Source organism: Blennius ocellaris (genome assembly GCF_963422515.1).
Source record: "Blennius ocellaris genome assembly, chromosome: 13".
In the NCBI taxonomy this organism is placed as follows: Eukaryota; Metazoa; Chordata; class Actinopteri; order Blenniiformes; family Blenniidae; genus Blennius; species Blennius ocellaris.
This window is the reverse complement of record NC_137662.1, coordinates 18,154,810-18,176,339: the sequence shown is the minus strand read 5'-3', so window position 1 is coordinate 18,176,339 and position 21,530 is coordinate 18,154,810. Positions and strand designations below refer to the sequence as shown.

The 21,530-nt window shown below is 38.8% G+C and overlaps 1 protein-coding gene across 1 annotated transcript in view; it reads right to left on the bottom strand.

The window, feature by feature from the left end:
- The window catches only part of LOC308138869 (protocadherin-15-like), a gene marked incomplete at both ends in the record, with an annotated part of 142,041 nt that overhangs the window by 26,414 nt on the left and 94,097 nt on the right, over positions 1 to 21,530 (bottom strand). The window contains 3 exon segments of the mRNA XM_080508153.1: positions 1,943 to 2,070; positions 6,660 to 6,800; positions 7,810 to 7,919. Coding sequence (XP_080364279.1) covers positions 1,943 to 2,070; positions 6,660 to 6,800; positions 7,810 to 7,919 — 379 coding nt within the window.

The following is a 21,530-nucleotide window of genomic DNA, read 5'->3' as shown; positions in this document are numbered from 1 at the left end:
GCTATTACATGCATTTTAAAATAATGGTAAACAGCATATCTGTATGTCTATCCTTCATGCACACATCTGCATTTTTTCAGGAATAAAGGAAATAAAACTAAATTTGACTTAAAAAACAACAACAAAAAACATCATTCACTTCTTCGGACTGTGACTATAATAGTCCTCCCCATGCATCAATTAGCAGAAGGTCACGATTGTCAGCACATGCCAAATGTTGACAATGTTTTTAATGACTATCTTGAGGGAGAAAAGAGCCCTCAGTTTTGTGACTAATTAAGTCAGGTACAAACCCTTCACATTAACCATGTCAATCACTGGCCTCTGTGTGGAAATATAGATAACACTTGAATCGTGATTTTACATGTGATGTTTATACTGAGATAAATAAAATAGGCTGAGTGAACTAGTTAAGTGGCCACTTCCTATAAGTAGACACAAAACACGTGCACCTGCATATTCGTGAGTTGTTTTAACCTTGGAGTGGTTTTAAGTCTTGCACAGTTAAATGTAATTTAGAAACGTCTATCAGGCCCTGTCTGAGTGAAGTTTACATGCTCTCTCTGACTCCCTCGCACAATCCAAAAACATGACTATTACGTTAATTAGATGTCCGAAATTGTCCAAAGATGTAAATGAGAGTGATGATCTACTACTGTGCTGTGATGGACTGGCCTTGTGCTCAAGGTGCACCCTGTCCTTTGAGCAAGCTTTAATGAGCTGCAATCCTGTGCATGATACAGTGGGAACAGATGATAGATGGATGGAAAAAAACAAAACAAAAACAACAATGAAAAGTAATTTCCTTTTCCGTATCTGAGATAGCAGTTTGGACATTTGATTCTTTCATTTCCTGCAGACACTGGATTGTTTGAGCACATAGGAATGCATGTTTTTTTATGAAGAAGGCGCTGAAGCTGGGGCTCGCTTTGTGTGGAGTTTATATGTTCTCTTTGCATGTTTCCTCTGGGTCTTTCAGTTTAATCCCGCTGCCCAGGAAACATTTGTTTAAGGTTAAACGGTGTCTCTCAATGGCCCACAGCAATGAATGCGAGTGTGTGACTCCGTCTTGGGGGGCCATCCCTTGCTTCCCTCCATAGTCAGCTGCAGCACCCCCCCCTCCCAAAACCTGAGTTGGATGAAACAGTACAGAGGATGGAAGGATTCCTGAAGGAGATCTTATTGACTGAAATAGTCTGCTATAAATATTAACACAACTGTGTGGAAGCACAGCAGTGAGCGAACTTTTTGGTTGAGCTCTGAAAAATAAAGTTTTTTCGTAGTTTTAACTTTCTCTGACATTAATAGTGACACCTAAATGGACATATCGAAATTATTATGCCTATACCTGCTCCTGGAAAAAACAACTCTTAAATTTCAAGTCATGAGTAGTTACAAATACAGCATTCAGTGACTTTGTGCCGGTGTAAAAAAAAAAAAAAAAGGCTTGTGCACTGTAAATATTCTTTTACACAGGGACACTCAGTTTTTCTTTTTTTTTTTAAACGAGGAGACATCGTCGAATATTTTTTTACACAAACATTAGTGCACGGTACAGTGACGCCCACTGTTTTTGTTCACAACGAAAACTCACACAGTGCATCAGACAGGGCGACAAAGTGAAACTGGCAGAGGAGGCCAGTAATTACACAGGATGTCCGACCATGCTTCTGTGAACATGCTGGAATTACATCTCTTTGCTCACTCTGATCCCACCTGCTCACCGACTGGGCAGACAGGGGGGACAGCGAAACTGACGAGGAGATATTACAAGAGATATGAGAAGAGATCAAACTGTGCTTCACAAAGTAAAGTGGATGAGATTTCACCCTGTGGCTGCAGGGGACGTGTTGAAGGAGTCAGAACTGAAAGGAGTACTTCGGTTTCCACCTGATTCAATGTATGTTGAGTAAAATAATGAAAAGAAACAATGTTTTCTTACCACTATCTTGAGCACAGAGCTGAAGATCTTGGTGTCCTCTGTCACGCCGCCTATGTAGAGCTTCCTGGAGAAGACGGGATGGTGGTCATTCTCATCCAGCACCTCGATGAACACCTTTGCTGTGTTAGCTGCAAAACGTAAATGGTACCACATAGCATTTAACGTTTGTGGATGACGTTCAGTCTGGGATAAAACTAACACACATTGGACTCGATGAAGTAGTTTTGGTGCTTCCAAGTAAAAAAAAAAGTTCAAGTTAGCCCAGAAGATGTTGAATAAATGCATCTCATTTAGCCATCTGGACAGAGGCTGATCAAGTGTTGCATAACATCGGAATTGTCACGTCAAAATAATTTGTCCATGCTCCACAGCTTGTTCACAACTTCAAAGGACAGACTGAAATCGTTTTCCCGAATATCTTGAAATGTGTCCATCACTGAAATCATCACAGCACGTAAGAAAAAAAAATTGCCATGGTCTATCCATCAGACATTTAAAATTTTAAATTATACAATACTTAGTATAAAGAATTTCTTTTTAGATTTGATAGATGGTGCTTGGAACAAATTTCATAGTAGTTTATATTGATGCTGTAAGTGATGCAGCCTTTTGCAATTTCACTGAAAACAAATGTAGTTGTAATAATACCTAAACCCTATGATGTTGTTATAATTGCATTTCATCTGTATTTTGCTGTTTTTTCAATGTAATATATGCAATTCCACTAACAGTGAATCTGAATGTGTTTTGGACAAAAGAGTTACTTCACTAAGCTTTCAGAAAAATTAATACATTTGCAGTGATTTTTATCTTCACTGCAATATTGTGTTGTACTGGATTTGTAATTGGAAACGTGAAACACACTGTTGCTCCAGACCTTCTTGTCTCCAACATGAGATGATACATATGACAAGCTATATAATAATAAAAGATGTCCATTTGATTTTGATTGCGTACATTTTTTCTGCATCTCACCTATGAACATGATTTCTCATTAATACTAGTGCAATAACAAAAACAACTCAACCAGTTTCCACTCTGCTTAGGAAAGTGGCATACAAATAAATAAATACATACATACATATATAAATAAATAAACAAATAAAACTAGATGAGATCTGTCCACCCAGTCATTCATTTTAAGTGGGGTGTACCCTGCAACATTATTGTTGAGGACTTCTTTTCTCCCAACAGTTTGGCGTACAACAGTGCCCTCAAAAAATCGTTGTGAAAGTTTTACCAGGGGAGCATTTTGCACATTATTAGGGATAATAATCAAGCAGCAAGAGTTTCCCCTACACTATGAGAGAAAAAGAACACATGCGGTACTTTTAATGCTGTATTTGCTGGTTAACTGGGCATTTTGTGAGTGCTTTCAAATCGGCATCCATCCCTTTAAAATACTAAACATGCATACAGGGAGCATAAACATCGACCCCTTTAATTTGTCACGGCCAGATGTACATAATGTACACCATAAATACATGCAGTGCAAAAACTACACGGGCCTGCAGTTCATGTGAAAAATATGCAGTGTCAAGGACCATTTTTCTTCTCGCTGGATGCAAAAATGTAAAGTCATGTGGCACTGGAGCTGAGGATGCACCAGGGGAATTGAGCACACAAAACACAGCACATCAAATTACAGGCACAAAAGCTGTCGTGTGAGACACAGAGGGAGGACTCCAGGGGATGGGAGAGAAAACAGCAGACTCTCTCTCCTCTCCCGCTCTTTGTAAAGGTTGGCCATATTGCCTCCTCAGAGTATAAGCCTATAAAATGCATAAATGCAGTCCCTCCCTTTCTACTTGCTCCGTCTCACACAAATACTCATAAAGATGCATGAAAGAAACGGGGCCATTAAGAAGAGAGATTGCGTCTTAGGCTGCCGAAGGTTGAGAGTGCCTAATAGTACATTATCATTCAGAAATCCTTTGATTACACCTTGTCATATCCTCTATTAGCGAGTGTGCACATATCCAACTGAATCCCTGTGTACGTATGCATGTGTGCCAACTGACAATATAATACATAGAAAATGTATTGGCCCAGAGAAGAATACAATAATCCATCTAACAAATTACTTTGCTACTGCTCTGCTGATTGAAACGCAATAAAAAATACATAATATATCAATAAGGAGAAGATAAGAAAAGATAAAGGAGGTTTACATTTATAATGTATTGTGTAAAATGAATAATTGATGAGCACATAAATAACCACAAGATATGGCACATAAGAACTATTTTATGCTGATAACATAAAAAACCAACTCATAACTTTACCCAATAACTGTACAAGACACATAGCACTGAATTAAATACACGGATGTATCTAAGATGAGAAGAGGTCCCCCCCCCCGCGCCTCTTTTTTCCAGTCATGTCTCTAAAAGATCAGAGTCCAGATTCTTTTTCCTGAGGGTGGCCATTCGAACAGTTTATGGACGGTTGAGTGTCTCTTAAGATCTGGCTCGCCCTGGGCCCGCAGGTTAGGCGCTGCAGTCCTGGCGATGCATAAACAAGAAAGATGTTCGCTGTCATTGAGCCCTGATCTGCATTAGAATTATACAAATGAGACAAGTGAGAAAAAATGGCTTCTGTGCACTCAGCCAAAACAGGATGTCAGCCTGTTGACTTTCTCCTTTGCATGAGACAGAGCCCTCGGCTTCAGATTTTCGCATGGGGGGTACGGGTACTTTAGACATTATTTGGGTATAAGTTTCACAAGCAAATAATAATTTCAATACGAAATGACACTTGCATTGCCTATACATTGAACTTAACACATTACATATAAAAGCAGATTAAAATTGAACTAACAAAGATAACTAAAACATTTGCAGGTTACTTTTTTTTGTGTGGTGCCGTATGCTTTTATCAGAGGTTACATAATAATCAGTGACTTGCAATTTCTGTCACTTCCTTAAATAGCTTGAAAAGAAATCGCACAAAAAATAATGTGAATTCTATTGAAATTTTCAAGAAAGTGGCACACAAAATCAAGGATTTTTGCCCACGAGATCTTGGAGGGACAGGTTGAGGTTTGAGGAAATGGCAAGAAATTGCATTATGCCACACAAACAGTTCTTTCACTGTAAGGGTATGTTTAGGATGAGATACTTCATCCTGATGGTAAAATTGATGCAAACCAGTAGTGGATTGCATCATGTTGACGTGTGGGAATCACAAGTATTCTATCACAAGTGTGTGTTGGCATGTGTGAGAGAGAGAAAGAGAGACAGTACGGCTAACTAGTAATTAGTCCCATTAGTATGTGAGAGACACACCATGTGAGGATAAGAGTGTCAGGTAAAGTGGGTGATTGATTATTCACTGAACCAGAGTGTATGCCTGTAAACTGGTCACAATGAGCCTAATGATGTTCCAGCTGAGGCGTGACCATCGCAGAGTGTGCTGTCTGAAGTCTCAGTCGGCCTGAAACAATGGTCAACGGCATGAGAAACATCGGTGACAGCGAAAGGATCCAATCGTTAACCAGCTCTTTAAAAATGGAGAATCCAACCATCAGGCCGAGTCTGCACTGCAGGAAAATAAGTTCCTCACTTCAACCCAGTTCACCTACTTCTGTCACTTTTTGTGTGCACAACCATGTGCAACACTAAGAGCCTTTGAGGAGAAAGCATCTGAGAGCAGGCGTCGCTATCGCTGAGTTTACACTTTATCGTGTCCAGACTGTGGCAACTCAAAAAAAGAAGCTGATTTCTTGGAGAGGCATCAGTGAAGAGACGCCAAGCAGAAGGAAGACCCTGCAACTGCAGGTTTTCACTGCCGTCGTCCAAATGTGGCCAATGTCATCCTGCACATTGTGAAACCTAGTATGTTTCAAGCACACGGAGGAGGGAAATATGCAGCCGTTCATTTAACACAGATTTTGTGATGATTAATGTTTTGTTACCCACCCTCGTTTTGGAGATGATCGGAGAAAATTAAAACAAATGGGCTATTTTTCCATCATTAGGCCACTTGGATATAATTTATGACACTGTTGGATTGCCATTCTCCAGTGAAAGTAGGACTTATAATAGGTTCAGGTTATTTTTTTTAACAATAACACGACTGAAGGATGAATGTCTAAACTGTCAACATGCTGAATGGTGTGTTGAATTAAGCAACCAGTCATTCTGCTACCAAACCTGACACAACCTATACAAAGGGCCTATAATAATAAAATAATAAAAAATTGCATAGTCTTGTCCGTTTTGCCATTTATAACAACAAAGAAAGACATTTAGGGTTAATGTATTTCTTCCACATGTTTGACTCAGACCATGCAAGCTCCTTCTTGACAATGTCATGACCCATGAAGGGCAGAGTGTGAAAGAAAAAATATGGGTGGAACAATCCAGTAATGATTCCATCTTAAAGCCATTTGTAAAGCTGCAGGTGCTTTGTTAAATTTTTTTGGGACATTTTTCTTTTTAAAGGCATCAGTTTCACATTTCCATCTTCATTTTCTATGTCATTCTCATTATTTTGTATCTTGGAAGGCATTGTAATGCAATGTAAACATACAAATATATAACCCAGCTCATAAATTACATCTGAAATATAAATAAAAGAGACAGAAATAAGCTTCCAACTGGACTTAATCATAACAATTCTGAGTGAGGGAATAAGATCAAATATAAATACAATATCCAGAAAAATAATGCATGTTCCTTCAAATATAACCTTACGAATGGCTCAATTATCTTACTTTTGGATGGCACACGCAGGTTGGACATGACAACAACCATGGAATCAGCCTGGACCCTGAGGACATAGCTAGTCACATTCTCATAATCCAGAGGTTTGGCTGTCGAGATGACGCCTGTCCGGTTGTTCACCAGGAATTGACCTGAAATCAAACAAATACAGAACCAATGAAAAAAAAAAAAAAAAGAGACATCAAGTAGATACGATTTCATCTTGAAAGCTAAACTGTGGTTGGATTTTGGATGGTTATCCATGCCACCTTTTGCCTTCAAAGCAGCAGCAGTTTTTCTCAACACACGTGTACGCAGTTTTGTAAAGGAACTTGCATTCAGGGTTGCTGTTAAAAAAAACAAAAAACATACATTTACCGTGGATGTATCCTGATTTAGATCCTTCTACTGCTTAATGTAAAGCCACACAACTTGACTATGTAAGGATCAGAGCTCTGGAGGGCATGCCATCACTTTTTGATCTCATTTTCTTCTATAAACTGAAGGTTGAGGTTAATTAACACTGGCTTTATAATTGCTGTAGTTTTTCTCTGCTGCAGACTCAAGTTGAAGCTGGGCCGGTAATACATGTTGAATAAGTTGCATTATATATTATATTAAAGATGTCTACAAATTTAGGACATACCTGTGTGTAATGTCAAGAAGACTCTCTTGATAGTGACTTCAGCTCGTGTCCCAAAAACACACAGAAACTCATCAATGCGGGAACTTTTTAGAAGAAGTTACTGAGTAATATATTTCTTTTACTCTCATTGATATTTTTATTAACATATGTCCCTTTCTTCTCACTGATAAAACCGCGCAAACCTCATACCTGACTGTTCTTTATCCCAAAGTGCAATTATGGTGTTTCAGAGTGAGCAACAAAAACATTAAAAGTGCTCTATCTGTCCTGGACAGACCTCTATAAGCACAGCATACAAACTCCAATTTTCTAAATAATCTTAATGCTTTTTGAATCTCATTGACGTTTCTAGAAGGACAAGAAAGACGGACACATGGACGCATACATCCTGAGCCATCATTCGAATGAAAGACAACATAAGGAAGAGTTGAGAGGCAAGACATCCGGTGTAGTACAACAGAAATTCATTCACTGAGTGTTAACTGAATACATGTCATACGATCTGTTGTCTGTACCTAGTTCATTTCCTGCCACAATAGAGTAGAAGATGGTTTGGTTGATAGCTGCAGCGAGAATCGTCCCCACTGAAGTTCCTATCGGCGCCAGCTCGCTAACTGCGGAAAACCTGGAAAAAAAACATTGAACACATGAAGACGACGACAGAATAACGGATGAACATGAAGGCGGTTTTGTGTGTGTGTGTGTGTGTGTGTGTGTGTGTGTGTGTGTGTGTGTGTGTGTGTGTGTGTGTGTGTGTGTGTGTGTTTATGCGTACGTGTGTGTTTGTAAAGGATAAAAGCCTGAATGAGGCCCATGGGTGGTTAGCCCTCTTTCTAACAGTCTGCTTTCTTTTCAGGTTAATTGGCGACTAAATTGGTTGTCGGTGTGAATGTGAGTGTGTCTGTCTATGATGGATTGTCAACCTGTCCAGGGTTTGCCCTCCAGCTGCGATTGGCTCCAGTGGCCTTTGACTGTGAATTTGATGGACTCTCGTTGAGTAATTGCCACTTTGTTCTCAGTGGGAAATTTAGCAATTTCACCAAATGTACATGTTGAGATGCACATTATGAGATTTGAGAAATTAGATCAAGTGTACTAAAGCTTAAAACTGCTAGAAAACAGCCAATGCCCCTGAAACAATTTATTTTAAATAAGTTCAGAAAAGTTGTGACAGCTAAGAATTATTTGAACCCGGGAACTTAGTGTTCTGATCACTTTTATTGGTTTTCTTAGAGCACTTTTCATATTGTCTCCAGACAACTGTACAACTTATTATCTTGTTTCTTCTCTGTGGAATGAATAAACAGATTGTAATTTCTTTTAACAGTTGCCAAATCATCTTGGATAACATGCAAGGTATAAGTAAGTAAGCAATTAACAACTTGAAGTGACGGCCATACAGTGGTGTAGTGGTTTATAATCTTGCCTGAAAGCAAGAAATCTCTGGTGGTTTGAGTCCGGGCTTTGCTTGGGGGGCCTTTCTGTATGGTGTTCACATGTTTGACATGTGCATCGAAAATGGAACTCTTCAAAGACAGAATATTACTTAACAGAACTCCCACAGTAAGTAGAAGTACAAGATGCTCCTGAACGTAATGCAGGGTTAAGTGCATGAGCGGCGGCAGTAGTAGAAAGAAGAAAGGCTCAGCGATGCACCAACCAACAGCTGAGAGGAAAATGTGAGTTTTACTCAGCATATTAAAGAATTAGATATTTAGGCCTCTGAATGGTTTTCACCCAGTGGACCTGTAAGAAGCACAGTGTTTGTGAGATTTCAGCCTTGACCAATAAAAGCTGCTTATAAATAGAAGAAAAAAAAAGATTACATTTTTCTTTAAACACCGATTTCTTTTTTTATTGCTAAAATAGCATAAATGTTTTTTGTTTTTTTTAAACTTACCAGTTTATTTATGATTTAATATCTGACAAAGCTTGTTGAACAAGTGAAAAGTAAATACTTTTCACCCAAAGATTTTATTACCATGTAAGAAAAAAAGAAAAAAGAAAAAAAGAAATCTAAATCCAAACAAAAGATCCCATAGCAACATTTAAATGTTGTTCCTGATAAGCTACATTTTGTTACAGTTAATGACTGTGCGGGACTATCAGGAATGCGAGTGTGTAATCATATCCAGCAGATATGATTGTCACCGCTCTTCACAGAAATTACAGTTGCCATAAATAGCAGGGAACCCTGCCTCGGCTGCGTGTCGGTGAGGAACAATTTAAGCTGATAATGTCGTCTCACCGCGACTCCCCCTTTGTGATGCTGTCACTGCTCTCTGGTTTATTCTCTCACTCTGCATCCGAGGTGCGTGCACATGTTTGCGAGTGTACGACGGTATCTCCTCTTTAGCGCTTTTCATTCAAACTTTGACTATTATTCATGGTGGCAGTGACAAAGCCGACAATGTTGTGGGAGTGATACATGCAGCGTAGTCTGTTGCTGTCAAAGTCTATTATACAGTCGGTTTTTGGTTGCAGACTCTATCTTGACAATCAGCGTTATAAATAAAGAGCGGATGCCTCTGATTCATGTTTACATGTTATCCAGTGGTGTCGTTCGTCTTGTCTCTGCTGACCCATCAGTGCAAACACCTTCAGCTACGCAAGTGCCAAGATTTTCATGGAAACGACGATGCGGTCATCCCATTTGTCGACAGTGTTTACGCCACATGATTGCAGTTGTGAGAGAAGATGAGAGGAGAATAACTAATAAAGCAGTGAAAATTGAAACACCTAAACTGCATTCGCAACCAAACCCGCAGAAGGGTATTTTCAGATAGAATATACTAGTTTCAAGCCGGCAAATGACACCTTCCTTGCTGTTTGCTAGAATAAAATAACGATTCAGAAAGTTTTCAGACAGGTTGTGGTTATAATACTCTCCATAGAATATGTGTTTACCTCTCTCACTTTTCAGAGACAAACAAACGTGCAAACAGTACACTGTTGAAGGACAAAGAGTAAGAAAGCCCTGTCTATCCAACCTGGTGGCTACAGTTACTGCCTCCACACACAAACAATCCCCAAGGACACCTTAGCTTGAGAATAAATGTATAAAATAGAAACCATTAACTTATACACGGGATGATATAGCATACCATCTTCAGGGAGAATACTAGGTACTCTATGATATGATGAAATAAGGAACATGAAATATACCTTTTAGGAAAAAAAACACGAAGTACTGTGCTGGTTTTGACATGTGAATAATGCTTTGTTTTCATAACACAAAATGACTTCTGTTCAATTTCTCTCTCGGTGCAGTATTGTACCCTCGCTGAATAATCACAGACCTGCGGCATCCTCGAGCATGAAGCCACCACACGCTCCACAGTGATGGGAACCAATTTATTAATGTGGCCTTCACATAAGTAGATTACCTGTTTGGCACGGGAACTGCCTGACAAAAAAAACCCAGCAGCAAGCCCTTGAACAATGTGAGCACTGTGTGGTGCAGCAGAGCCCAAAATGTGACTCTAAATCAGTCACATAAATGTGCCATTCACTGGAACCAAGGGTAACACAATGGTTGTCAGTAAATGTCTTCACCCCTACTTCGAATACAGTTTTCAGAAGTCTGATGTCTGTTGTGGACCTTTGCAAGCCCAGAAGTGGGAACATTATAGGGCATAGACTGATTTCACAGTCCTTCTGCTCCTCAGAAGCTCTGAATGAGGCGAACAAAAGCTTTGCATTGAAAACCTATGTATGATTTGCAGAAGGTTGCAGGCACTCCTCAGCTGGCTTCAAACTTATCAACACTAGAGAATAGACCCATGGCCACACATACCAATGCACAATACAGCATACCTCTTTTGATATTAAATCTTATCGAGAAGAGCTGGTTTACTTCAATATAAACAACATCCCAAAACCTAATGCATTAAAGCAGATCGTTTACTATATGACACATTTATTCCTCTGCTTGTTATTGAGATTTTGCTAAATTAGCATAAATTGAAGAAAACTTTCATGTGCATCTCGACAAGAAATGGTGTGCTATGATTTTCCGTTGCAATTCTTCAAATAGTGAAAACGTACAAATTCTAAATGAGTTGCTAAATGTTAATGAGTCATGATGGGAAAACTGTCCCAATAAATGTTGAATTCTTCCTCTAAGAAGTTGTAAATCTACATATTTCACAGCTAAAATATTCAGTTTGCAATGTTTTATGATCCTACATCAAACTGGGATGGTATTAAATTCTACATACAGAAACACTCAGAAACATTAGGGAGTTTTATAAAGGTTGCTCTTCTATTACTGCTATAAGATTTGCTGACTTAAGAGCACAGCTAAATTTGAAAAGTCCAACTTTGTCATGGAGATGTCACAAGAATATTTCTTTAAATGATTCCTTTTTTGGCTTGCTGTATATTGAGGACTACTCTTCCGGTGCCATCTCTATAGGATGCATCCATAATGCCTCAAGCAAGGTATTCTGGTTTCCTCACTCTCTAGAGTTATTGTTGCTAGAAAACATATTCAGCCTTCAGTACGGAGCTTGAGCTCAGGTGGATTCAAGGACCAACCTACTTCAGTGAGTTTTACAGCCAGAGAGAGAGAGAGACCTTTAAATCAATGTAAGTAACTCAGCTGCTCCCCACTGAATCGCAGATCATTTGCAGCATGAATGACTAAAAACTCTACATTCGTATAACTAAAGAGACTGAGTGTCATGCTGGGACATGTTGTTCCCAGTCAGTTCCTGGTCACATTCAACAAGAAACCCAGACCTACTTTGAATTGTTGAGTGCAGAGCTGGAAGATTTTGACTTCAGGTTGAGTCAGATTAGTCACACGATAACACCTTGCAGAAGATAGCCAAGTGACTCCTTGTTTATCATACAAGAAAGCTTCATGCCTAAAATTGTAAATATATAGCGATATACGTGAACAGATATGTAAGCAAATATGAAAATTTTTGAGAACAGAAATCCCTTTCAAAATGCATTGATCCCCGCGGGGAAATTATTTCTCGATATTTAACCCATCCTATTGATATTTAAATTCAACTAGCTGTATACTGTCACAGTGCAGCAAAAGGAAGCGCCAGGGTGTTAAGGACCTTGCTCAAAGACCTCCAATGGTTAACTGTCAGCAGATTAAAAACAAAAAACGATGGTTGTCCAAACAACAGTCAAACTAAAACATTCATGGGAGGGCATGATTTACATTCACTTCCCCTCTGTTTTGTATTAGTAATTGAAAAAAAAGCAAGCTTGTCATATATTAACTGACAAAGTGATGAGTCTCATATGACAAGTCGTAGGAAAACGGCTTAGGTGTTGGTTGTTTATGAAAAACACTGAAAATCAGTGACTATACACCCCCAAAAAATCCAAAATGCTCAAAGAAAGATGCTTGAGGCTACACCACTTGTCTTACCATCTCCACACACCCAATTATGAGCTTTCTGGCAACTGGCAGAACATTAGCTTTATTTAAGGGTAGAATCCATTTACAAACAAATAAAAAAAATTAAAAACCTGTCTCTTGTGTGAAGTCCTGTTGTAAAGAAATCTGCTAACTAAACAGCATATGTGATGTATTGGTAATTATATGATGATAATGAAGACTTTTAAATACAAATACAAACAATTTAAACACATATTGAAATAGCTGCTAAGTACTGCACAATAAAAATTGATAGAACCAATAGAATCTTAATTATGTAACATTTTTTTATTTTAATTTTCATATCATTTCACTTTAGACAGCATCTGTGAAATACCAAATTCCTTCAGATTAAACTTTTATGAAGTCAAACCAGTGTTTTCCACAAGGGAAGAAAACAAACAAACAAAAAACAAAAACAAAGAAAAAAAACTATAATGTATTCTTTATCTTAAGTAGTTTTGGCATAACTCTACTCTTGAGCTCAGCTGATAACCTGTGCTGACCCACTCGCAGGTTTTTCTCAGGTTGATGCTGAGTGTGAGCCAGGTTTGAAAGGCTGTGAGAAGGTAGCACTGAGCTGCGTGGTGTGATTGCCAGGAAGAGGCAGCACTGACATGTTATCACTTCCTTACAAAGTGACGGAGCCTGAGGGTTATGATCTGCCGAGAAATGCCATTGGGGGAGTGAAGGTGTCGGGAAGTGAGCGGATTAGTGAAAAGGTGTATCCCCATGTAGATGGAGGTATGACATAAAGGTTAACAGATACAGTAGATACGGATGCAAGGACTGATGGGAGGGTAAACTAAAGGAGAGATAAAATGAGATGTAGACTGAAGGTCACCACATAACAAGCATTCAGCCGCTTGGGGAGAGGCACTCGAATAATATATAACGGAGGTAAATAAGTAGATACAAAAGTCAAGCAAAAGGCAAAAGAGTCAGCTGTGCACAATATAATATCATCTCCAAGTCAGCATGGCTGAAGTCACTTTATATTCCTTTCATATTCAGATGAAAATCTCATGCAAAGGGGAGGTGAAGGAGAGAGCGCGATAGAGAGTGATGAGAAGTGGAGCGAGACACTGACATGTTTACAGGCAGCAGTAGAAAAGTCCTGGTGTCAACATGAGAGCAGGTGAATGACATGCCACTGAGAAGCACAGACGGCACACAGGTGTCAGTGTGCACTCTGCCCCAGGGCCGGCGGTGGAGTGATGCTTATGAGGCCAGGCAGCAGCGCTAAAATGTTGTTGTGCACCACGGGGGCCGACGTTACAGTGTCTACTATCTTTCCACATCGCCTTTGCTCTCCTTTCATGTGCCAGATCACCATGAGAACAAGAGACAACGGACACGCCGGGGGAAGGTCGGGAATGACCTCTCTGAATCCAAGACAACAAGCCTGCCTACAACGGTCCTCCTCACGGCTATGCAAATGTAACTATGTATAAAGGTCTCGATTAACATCAAGTCCAGACAGGAGTCGTTTAACTGTAATGTGCTCACAATCGAACATCATCATAAACAATACACCGATGTCCATAAATGGGAACTTGCAAATGTACTGCAGCACATTTAAGCCCGAGCGTGGAAGCACACTCTGTTCGGCACTTATAAATCAGGCTAATTCAATGACTGTTGCAGAGAATATGCGCACGCAAGTATGTTGGTTCGTTGTTCTGTCACACTGGTGTTGGCTTTTTCCCTGTTCCTGCCTGGGAGCAAATTGCGGGGAATGACGAACAGAGAGTTCCTAAACTTGAACCAAATTACACATAGGATCTCGGCTTCTCTTCAAACTCAAGCAGACAAATAGGAAAAACACTCCTGTGACTCATGCTCTCTATTAAGACCACGTTTCTACGTGATTGTGACAGCCAAAGCAAAGTCAGTTCACTGACACGGCATCATTTCCACAGGAAATAGTCTTTTGAGTTGAATTTTATGGTTGTTTTTTTATTTCATTGTGATGGTTCATGCTGGAATCCTTGACAGAATAAGTATAACACAAGAATATAGGAAATTATGTCACAATGTTTGATTTGAATTAAAACTCACATGAATAAATGAATACCTTGAGGCTCACTATATGTCCTTTCATAAACATTATGGTTACACTGAGATAAGAAGTTTTCCAATATTCTGAATTTAATGTAACATTATACAGTTTGAACTTTTGAATCAAACTTCAATGCATTTCAGGGAAAACTTTAAAGATTAAAGGTTTGAATATTATAGTTATATTTGTTGAGGTTGAAGAGGAGTGGAACAGTAGAAAGGAGGGATGATGAGATAAGAAAGGTCTATTCCAATATCCAGAAAACACTCCAGATATTCAAACAGGTTTGGAACACGGTGCATTATCTGAAAGCTGAGGTATTACAGAGCCATTTCCTTTGGCCAGACTTTACAAGCCATATACAATTGCACACAAGAGTATACATTGAATTTCATTGTTTACGGACAAGAAAATACTCAGCAGCTGATGCAGCCAGTTCGAACACAATATTGAGACAATGCAATGTAAAACTAATATTATAATAATCTCTTTTTCTCCTGAAATACCAAAAACATGACTAAAGACCTACAGGATTGAGGTAAGTTTTTAGTGAGTGTGTGTGTCCCTGTATCTTCCGGTGTTGGTTCAAGAAAACTACCCAGTGTCCCTTTGCCAACGTAAGTTAGAATAACTTCAATTCCAAGTGACCCAAGTTTGTGCAAAGTCGATGCAGAAGATGGTTGGATGGATATCATGGAAATCCTTCTGAAAAAAAATCTCTGCTGTCAGCCAGAATTGAAAATGCTGATTGTAACTCTACTGCAGTATGCTGGCTTTATATATATATATAAAAAAAAATATTCTGTATGATGCATATGTTTAAGCATGCACACTATCTATCTAGTATGTACAGAACCTTAAAGAGGTTTTTTTCACAGCCATATTTGTGGATTATTTAGAGAGAAGGACAATGTTTCTGGTGAAAAGAAAAAAAAAACTCTGCTGTCAAGTTTTTCCAAGCAGTAGAAATATAAAATAAAGATCCAGCGTCCAAACTCAAAACTCAGCATGTACATGCACAGCGACTTGCCAGATACCCGGAGAGATAACTGAAAATTGTGTCTGTTTGTGCTTTAGGCGTACTCATATTTCATCTCTTAACTTCAAAGGCACCAGTATAGCATGTAATGGGCATGTTTACATATGCATTTATGATCATATAAGCATATATTTACATTAACCATGGCAGCCCAGCAAAGCAAAGCAAATATCACAGCTGTGTATTTTCTTTTACAGAAATGTGCTTTGACTTTCTACCCTATATAACAGTGATTTTCTCACCAGTAGACACTGACTACTACTACTACTAAACAAAAAATATAAACATTAATTTAAGGAAAGACATTTTTGACAGAATGTAAACTCCTGAAAAAAAGAAAACGCTGCTAAAAGATTAACCACATAATCTAAAGTCATGCACTTGTCCATAATAGTAAACATAAGTACACATCTCTCAATCACATTTTCATTCATGTCATGATTTACTAAGTTATTCTGCACAAAGTGTTAATCTCAAAGAACAATCAGAAAAAGAAACAGTTGCAAGTTTGAATTTGTAACAATGTTTATTTATCAACTATTCAAGTAAAAGCTGTTCATGAATTTGTGTATAAATGAAAAACACATCACCTCCCCCAGCAAATGCTCTCATTTGTAAAACAAATTCAACACTTGCTAATATTTACAAACAATGTTTATGAGCTTCTGAGTCATGATTGCAAAGTGGCTTTTGCTAAATAATTATCTGTTGCTTACAGCGATCTCAGAAATTCAGTATTCCTGTACCTAGCGAATCAGAGATGGGCAACTGGTGGCCTGTGGGCCACATGTAGCCCCATTTTCTCATACTGTTTGGCCAAAATGAGCCAAATTCCCTCAAAAAATTTGATAAATTAGTTGCAATTATTATAATTTAAGTTAACTTTTTTGAAGTTACCATTGAAATGTGTTTATTTCAAGGCAATATTAAATGTGTGCCACTTGCATCATTGTCAGCTACAATGATCAACGTAGCCCCTCGCTGAAGTCTACACACAAGAAAGAATATTGTTCCAAGTCCCAGTTTAGATAGCTTATCTTATCTTTCCTTGCCAGACCCCAGATTCTCCTTGTACCCACATTATATCTCTTACCAGAGTCCTACAAGATGGGAAATAGGTTTTCATCAAGATTTCCTTCTGAAGGGCCAGAAGGAAATCATTACCTATGCTCGAGAAGCAACATTCACTGATCAGGCAACATGCGGAGAGTCGGCTTCGCCATGTCAGCCCACAGGACATCGCCTCACATATCATTCACTGGGTCATTTCGCACACAAGAGGAGATCTGACTAGTGAATGTTTGGATGCTGGCAGATGATGCACTATCTAAACAGGACCCGCTTTAGAGCAATATCACAAGGTGCCATCCTGCATGCTTTTACTGTCCAATTACGGCTCCTGTCCAAATTATCTATTCCGCCACAGCAGCACCTGTGGGATGTGTACACAGGAGGACATTAGCACCTGAAGAAATACGGGATAAATCTGTAGCTGTGTGTTGAGCTGAGCAGCACCAACTAATACGAGCCTTTCTTTAATGTCAGTTTGGGTTAAGTCCCACATGTGAGATGAACACGTTTGGAAATGAACCATCCGCTTTAACCATTTATCATGCAAATTACCATTTTGGTTACTTCCTCAGAATATGCGTAAACATTTCAGCTTTAAATTTATCATATAATGACATAAACGCAAATGTGGTTTGGCCCTCAGAAAAGTACCTCTTACTTAGAGTTAGTGCACAAGGACACCTGATTGTTCCTTTTAAAAATCCAATAAAACATGAACAAATGACACAACATTTATTCACAACACCCATAAAAAAGTGACAACAGACAAATTGGGGTAATGTTTCGCAACCTTTGTTAGAAATAACATTGAGTTGCAGACTAAATGATACTTCATTACCTCTTAATGGAATTCAGTGACAAATACATCCCATTCAGACACATTTCAAGCTACAATGCTTGAAATATAAGATGTTTAAGAACATTTTAACATAAAAAAATTTTTTGGGCAAAGATTATGTTAAATAAATGGCATAAATAAATTAAACTGTAACACTGATGAATTTAAAATGTCTTGGGCCAAAATTGACTGATGACATACCCTTAAAGTCCCTGGGGTAAGTATTTTAAAGAGCACTAAATAAAGCTATAAAGCATTAACAATATCTTTGAAATGTCTTTCGAAAGGTGATTCGATTGCCTGAAGTACAATATGCAGATTCTCCTAATTTTATAGAAAATATTATTATTAAATGAGAAGGATGGCAGGGAGACGAGCAACGTGGCTAGAGATAGAACCAAATAACGCAGTGATTCACAGCATGTAGACATCCCTCATTCGCAGCTTTATTTTGCACAAATATCTCATGTTGTCAAGTTAAAGAACAGAAAAGGTCAGTAGAAAGGCAACATTAAAATGTACCGCTCATTTTAATGCATAGAATGCATTTTAGAACCTGTCAAATGTCCCTCCATTCATAATTTCCTGTCTATCTCAGGAATACAGAATAAATGAAAGGTGACCACTTTAGCTGATCAATTGTTCGACTGCAATCCAAACGCCAACGGTACACATATCTTGCACCATCCGCTATCTTTTATACATGCTTGCCCTATAGCTACTGACATTGGGGAAGTTAGCGTGAGGCTTTAATAGTAGGTCACACTGCACGTCTTGCTTGGGACTCGGCATCGACCTTTATCTGATATTTGGAATGTGTGCAACGGGTGTGACTTGGCGTCTGTTAGACAGCCAAGTGATGCCTGCCTACTTAGCAGAGACAAGTGAAAGGTCAGTGCGCTTCTGGTGTTTAGTGGTTCAAGGCTCAGGGCAGCAAATTCAAACCTACAGCTGAAAATCAATCATGCCCTTCAGAGGCATGAAAGTGCTCCACACACCTTACAGCTATGATTCAGACCAGAGAGGAATAGGATATTGCAAAAAAAAATGGCAGCAGTTAGAGGAAATATGTAGAAATAGCAAGGATTGGGAATGGTTTTTTTGGGTTTTTTTTTGGAGATTTGAAGCGAGGCACAGTGCCTGTGTGTGGGAGAGAACACTGTAGGGTTTACATTGAACTCTTTAACTGCCTGGCATGTGCATCTCTGAGGAGGCTGAGATCATCCATTTGACTTGTGGAAATGTCTGGCAGAACAACAGATGCAAGACGGCTGCCAGTAAAAGAGATGTGTGCTATGAAAGCATGTCATCTGCCTAATTATGTGAGCATTACAGCGTTGTCTCGGTTGGAAATATAACATATGACATATGTGTATTGTTTTTTTTTTTTTTTTTTTAGCTAGAACGGATAAATGCTATATTTCACCTGATAGAGGACACAGGTTTGTGTTTTCTAGTTTTTAACCATTCTTCTAAAATAAGAAGAGACTGTGCTTTTCTTTCTAACTGGATGGTTAATATACAGGCTTAGTTTTCCATTAGCAACATGGCTTTGAAGTTGTGGGTGGCCAGGATTACAAGCCACAGGACATCCATTTACTTCAGGTGTTGTGAAACCATTTGTGAGTCTGACCACTGAGAACATTTAATCAGTCACTGTGGTCAGTGAGCAACCACAGGAAATTTGTGCCGGCAGTCTCTATGATCTATAAAAATCACAACAACTGCCGAAAAGAGATATGTACTGTAATATCCCCAGACTGAACTGTTGCCACTGACATTCACAATAATGACCAAAGATCCAATAAACAAGTTATGACGTGTCAAAAGCGGAGAAAAGCTGGATGTATTTAGTCGAAAAAGTGAACGTTCAAGAGGTGGCTGAGTGTGATCTGAAAACAAGAAAACCCTTATTTAAATGTGCATGCATGCAGCGACAAACAAGATGTGTACACAGCAATTTGACCATACTGTCACTAATTCTGTAATTACTCGCAAAGCAAGCATGCGTTGTCCCATCATGTTGTTGACTGTAATAATACCAAGTGTTTGCTGTTTACTATGCTAACAGGACAAGTAAAAGTGTTGCTCAGTAACGGCACTCTTCACAGCATTGCCAGATTGTCTGTTAATACAACAGGTATGGCACAACATCTGCTGTCTCACTACGTTGAGCCGCCGTAAGAGGAATAATGTCATGACATTTTGCTTCCAAATGGTATTCTCTCATGTCAATACACAAGCCAGCTATTGTAATGTGGGCAGAATAAACAAGTCATGTTCACTTGGAAATATAAACAGTTCCCTTTTACACAGTCAAGACAAATAGCCGCTATTACTGGCTCACTGACACTTAAACCAACCATGAATTGGCATTGAGGTCAGGCTAAACTGACTAAAAGGTATTAATTATAGATGTTCTGTTTATATTACGTTCACAGAGATGAAGTCATTGTACGGTCAGGACGTATGTGAGGATTTCTCTATGAATATATTTCCTCTTGGACAACACAAAAATCTAAATGGCAAAAAGTATCAGAGGCTCATGAAACCATTTCTATTGAAATTGTCCCAATGTGTCAGTCATTAATATAAGATATATGTTAATGCAACCATAGATGAGTGAGATTTTGTCACAATCCAGATGTCTTTTTTTTATTTGACATAACATTATTCAGTCCACCAATCAGGGAGTCTGTCTTTTTGTTTTTTTGAGAAGATCGCTTAGCTAACAAACAAGTAACAGCCAAAACATTATGACTGTTGATATATGAAGTGAACAATGCCTGTTATTTCTTCATCGTGAGACCTGTAGTGGGTGGAATACATGACAGCAAATAATACTTTTGTTCTGTAAGTTTAGGGGTTAGTATTAATAAGTATTAGAATGTGTTCAATGACTTTGACTGTGACTGTGTCAAGATCTTGTAGGGAGTTTTCAGTCTGCAGTTGCTGGTCTCTCTAAAGAAATACTTCAAGTTCAGGAAAATTCATGAACTCACGACAAGGTCATATGCAATCGAGACTCTGGAGGCTGCTGGGCTTCAGTTTGTGGGACCAGTCATCTTCCAATCGTAAGGCTGCAAGGATCCAACATGTTTGTGTGGGAAAATGTCCTTGAGCAAGTCACTTAACCTCAATGTGATTAACAATATAAAGCACTGTTCGGACTGCTAAAGCAGTGGAAAAGTGCAATATATGTGAAATCCTTTTACAATTGATGCACCAGGGGAGGGAAGGATGGTCAATTCAACAGGCGAGCTACTGTAGATCAAATTGCAGAAAATACTGATTGAATAATGATTTTGATAGAAAGGTGATGGATATAGAGTGTTTGAAGTTTTTTGTATAAGGGTAGTAACTGATGTCAAAGTGTTGCTATATTTGACAACCATAAACCACAGTCCACCATAATACAGCAGACAGAATTGTGACAACAAACAAATGTTCAAATATGCGAATATAGAAATCCATGTCATGGGAAATATGTTTAAAATGCATTGTGGTGAGGTTTGAATTCACAGCTATATTGTATATAAAGAACAACCAATTAAAACATGCAGCACAGAAACACCAATTTCTTTGGAGAACATCTCGGAGACAGGAATTCAACCTTTCGCTGAGGTGAAAATGAAGGGCTACTGACCATAAAATGAGGAGAGAAGAAAAGGGAAGACAAAGTGAGAAACTGACAGAGAGAGATATAAGCTGAGAGGAAAAAACTCAGGGGATGCGGGAGCTTGGCGAGGTGGGGGTGAACTGAGGAAGACGAGGAGAGCAAAATGACATACTCAGGAGCAGTGAGGCAAAAGTCCCAAGTGA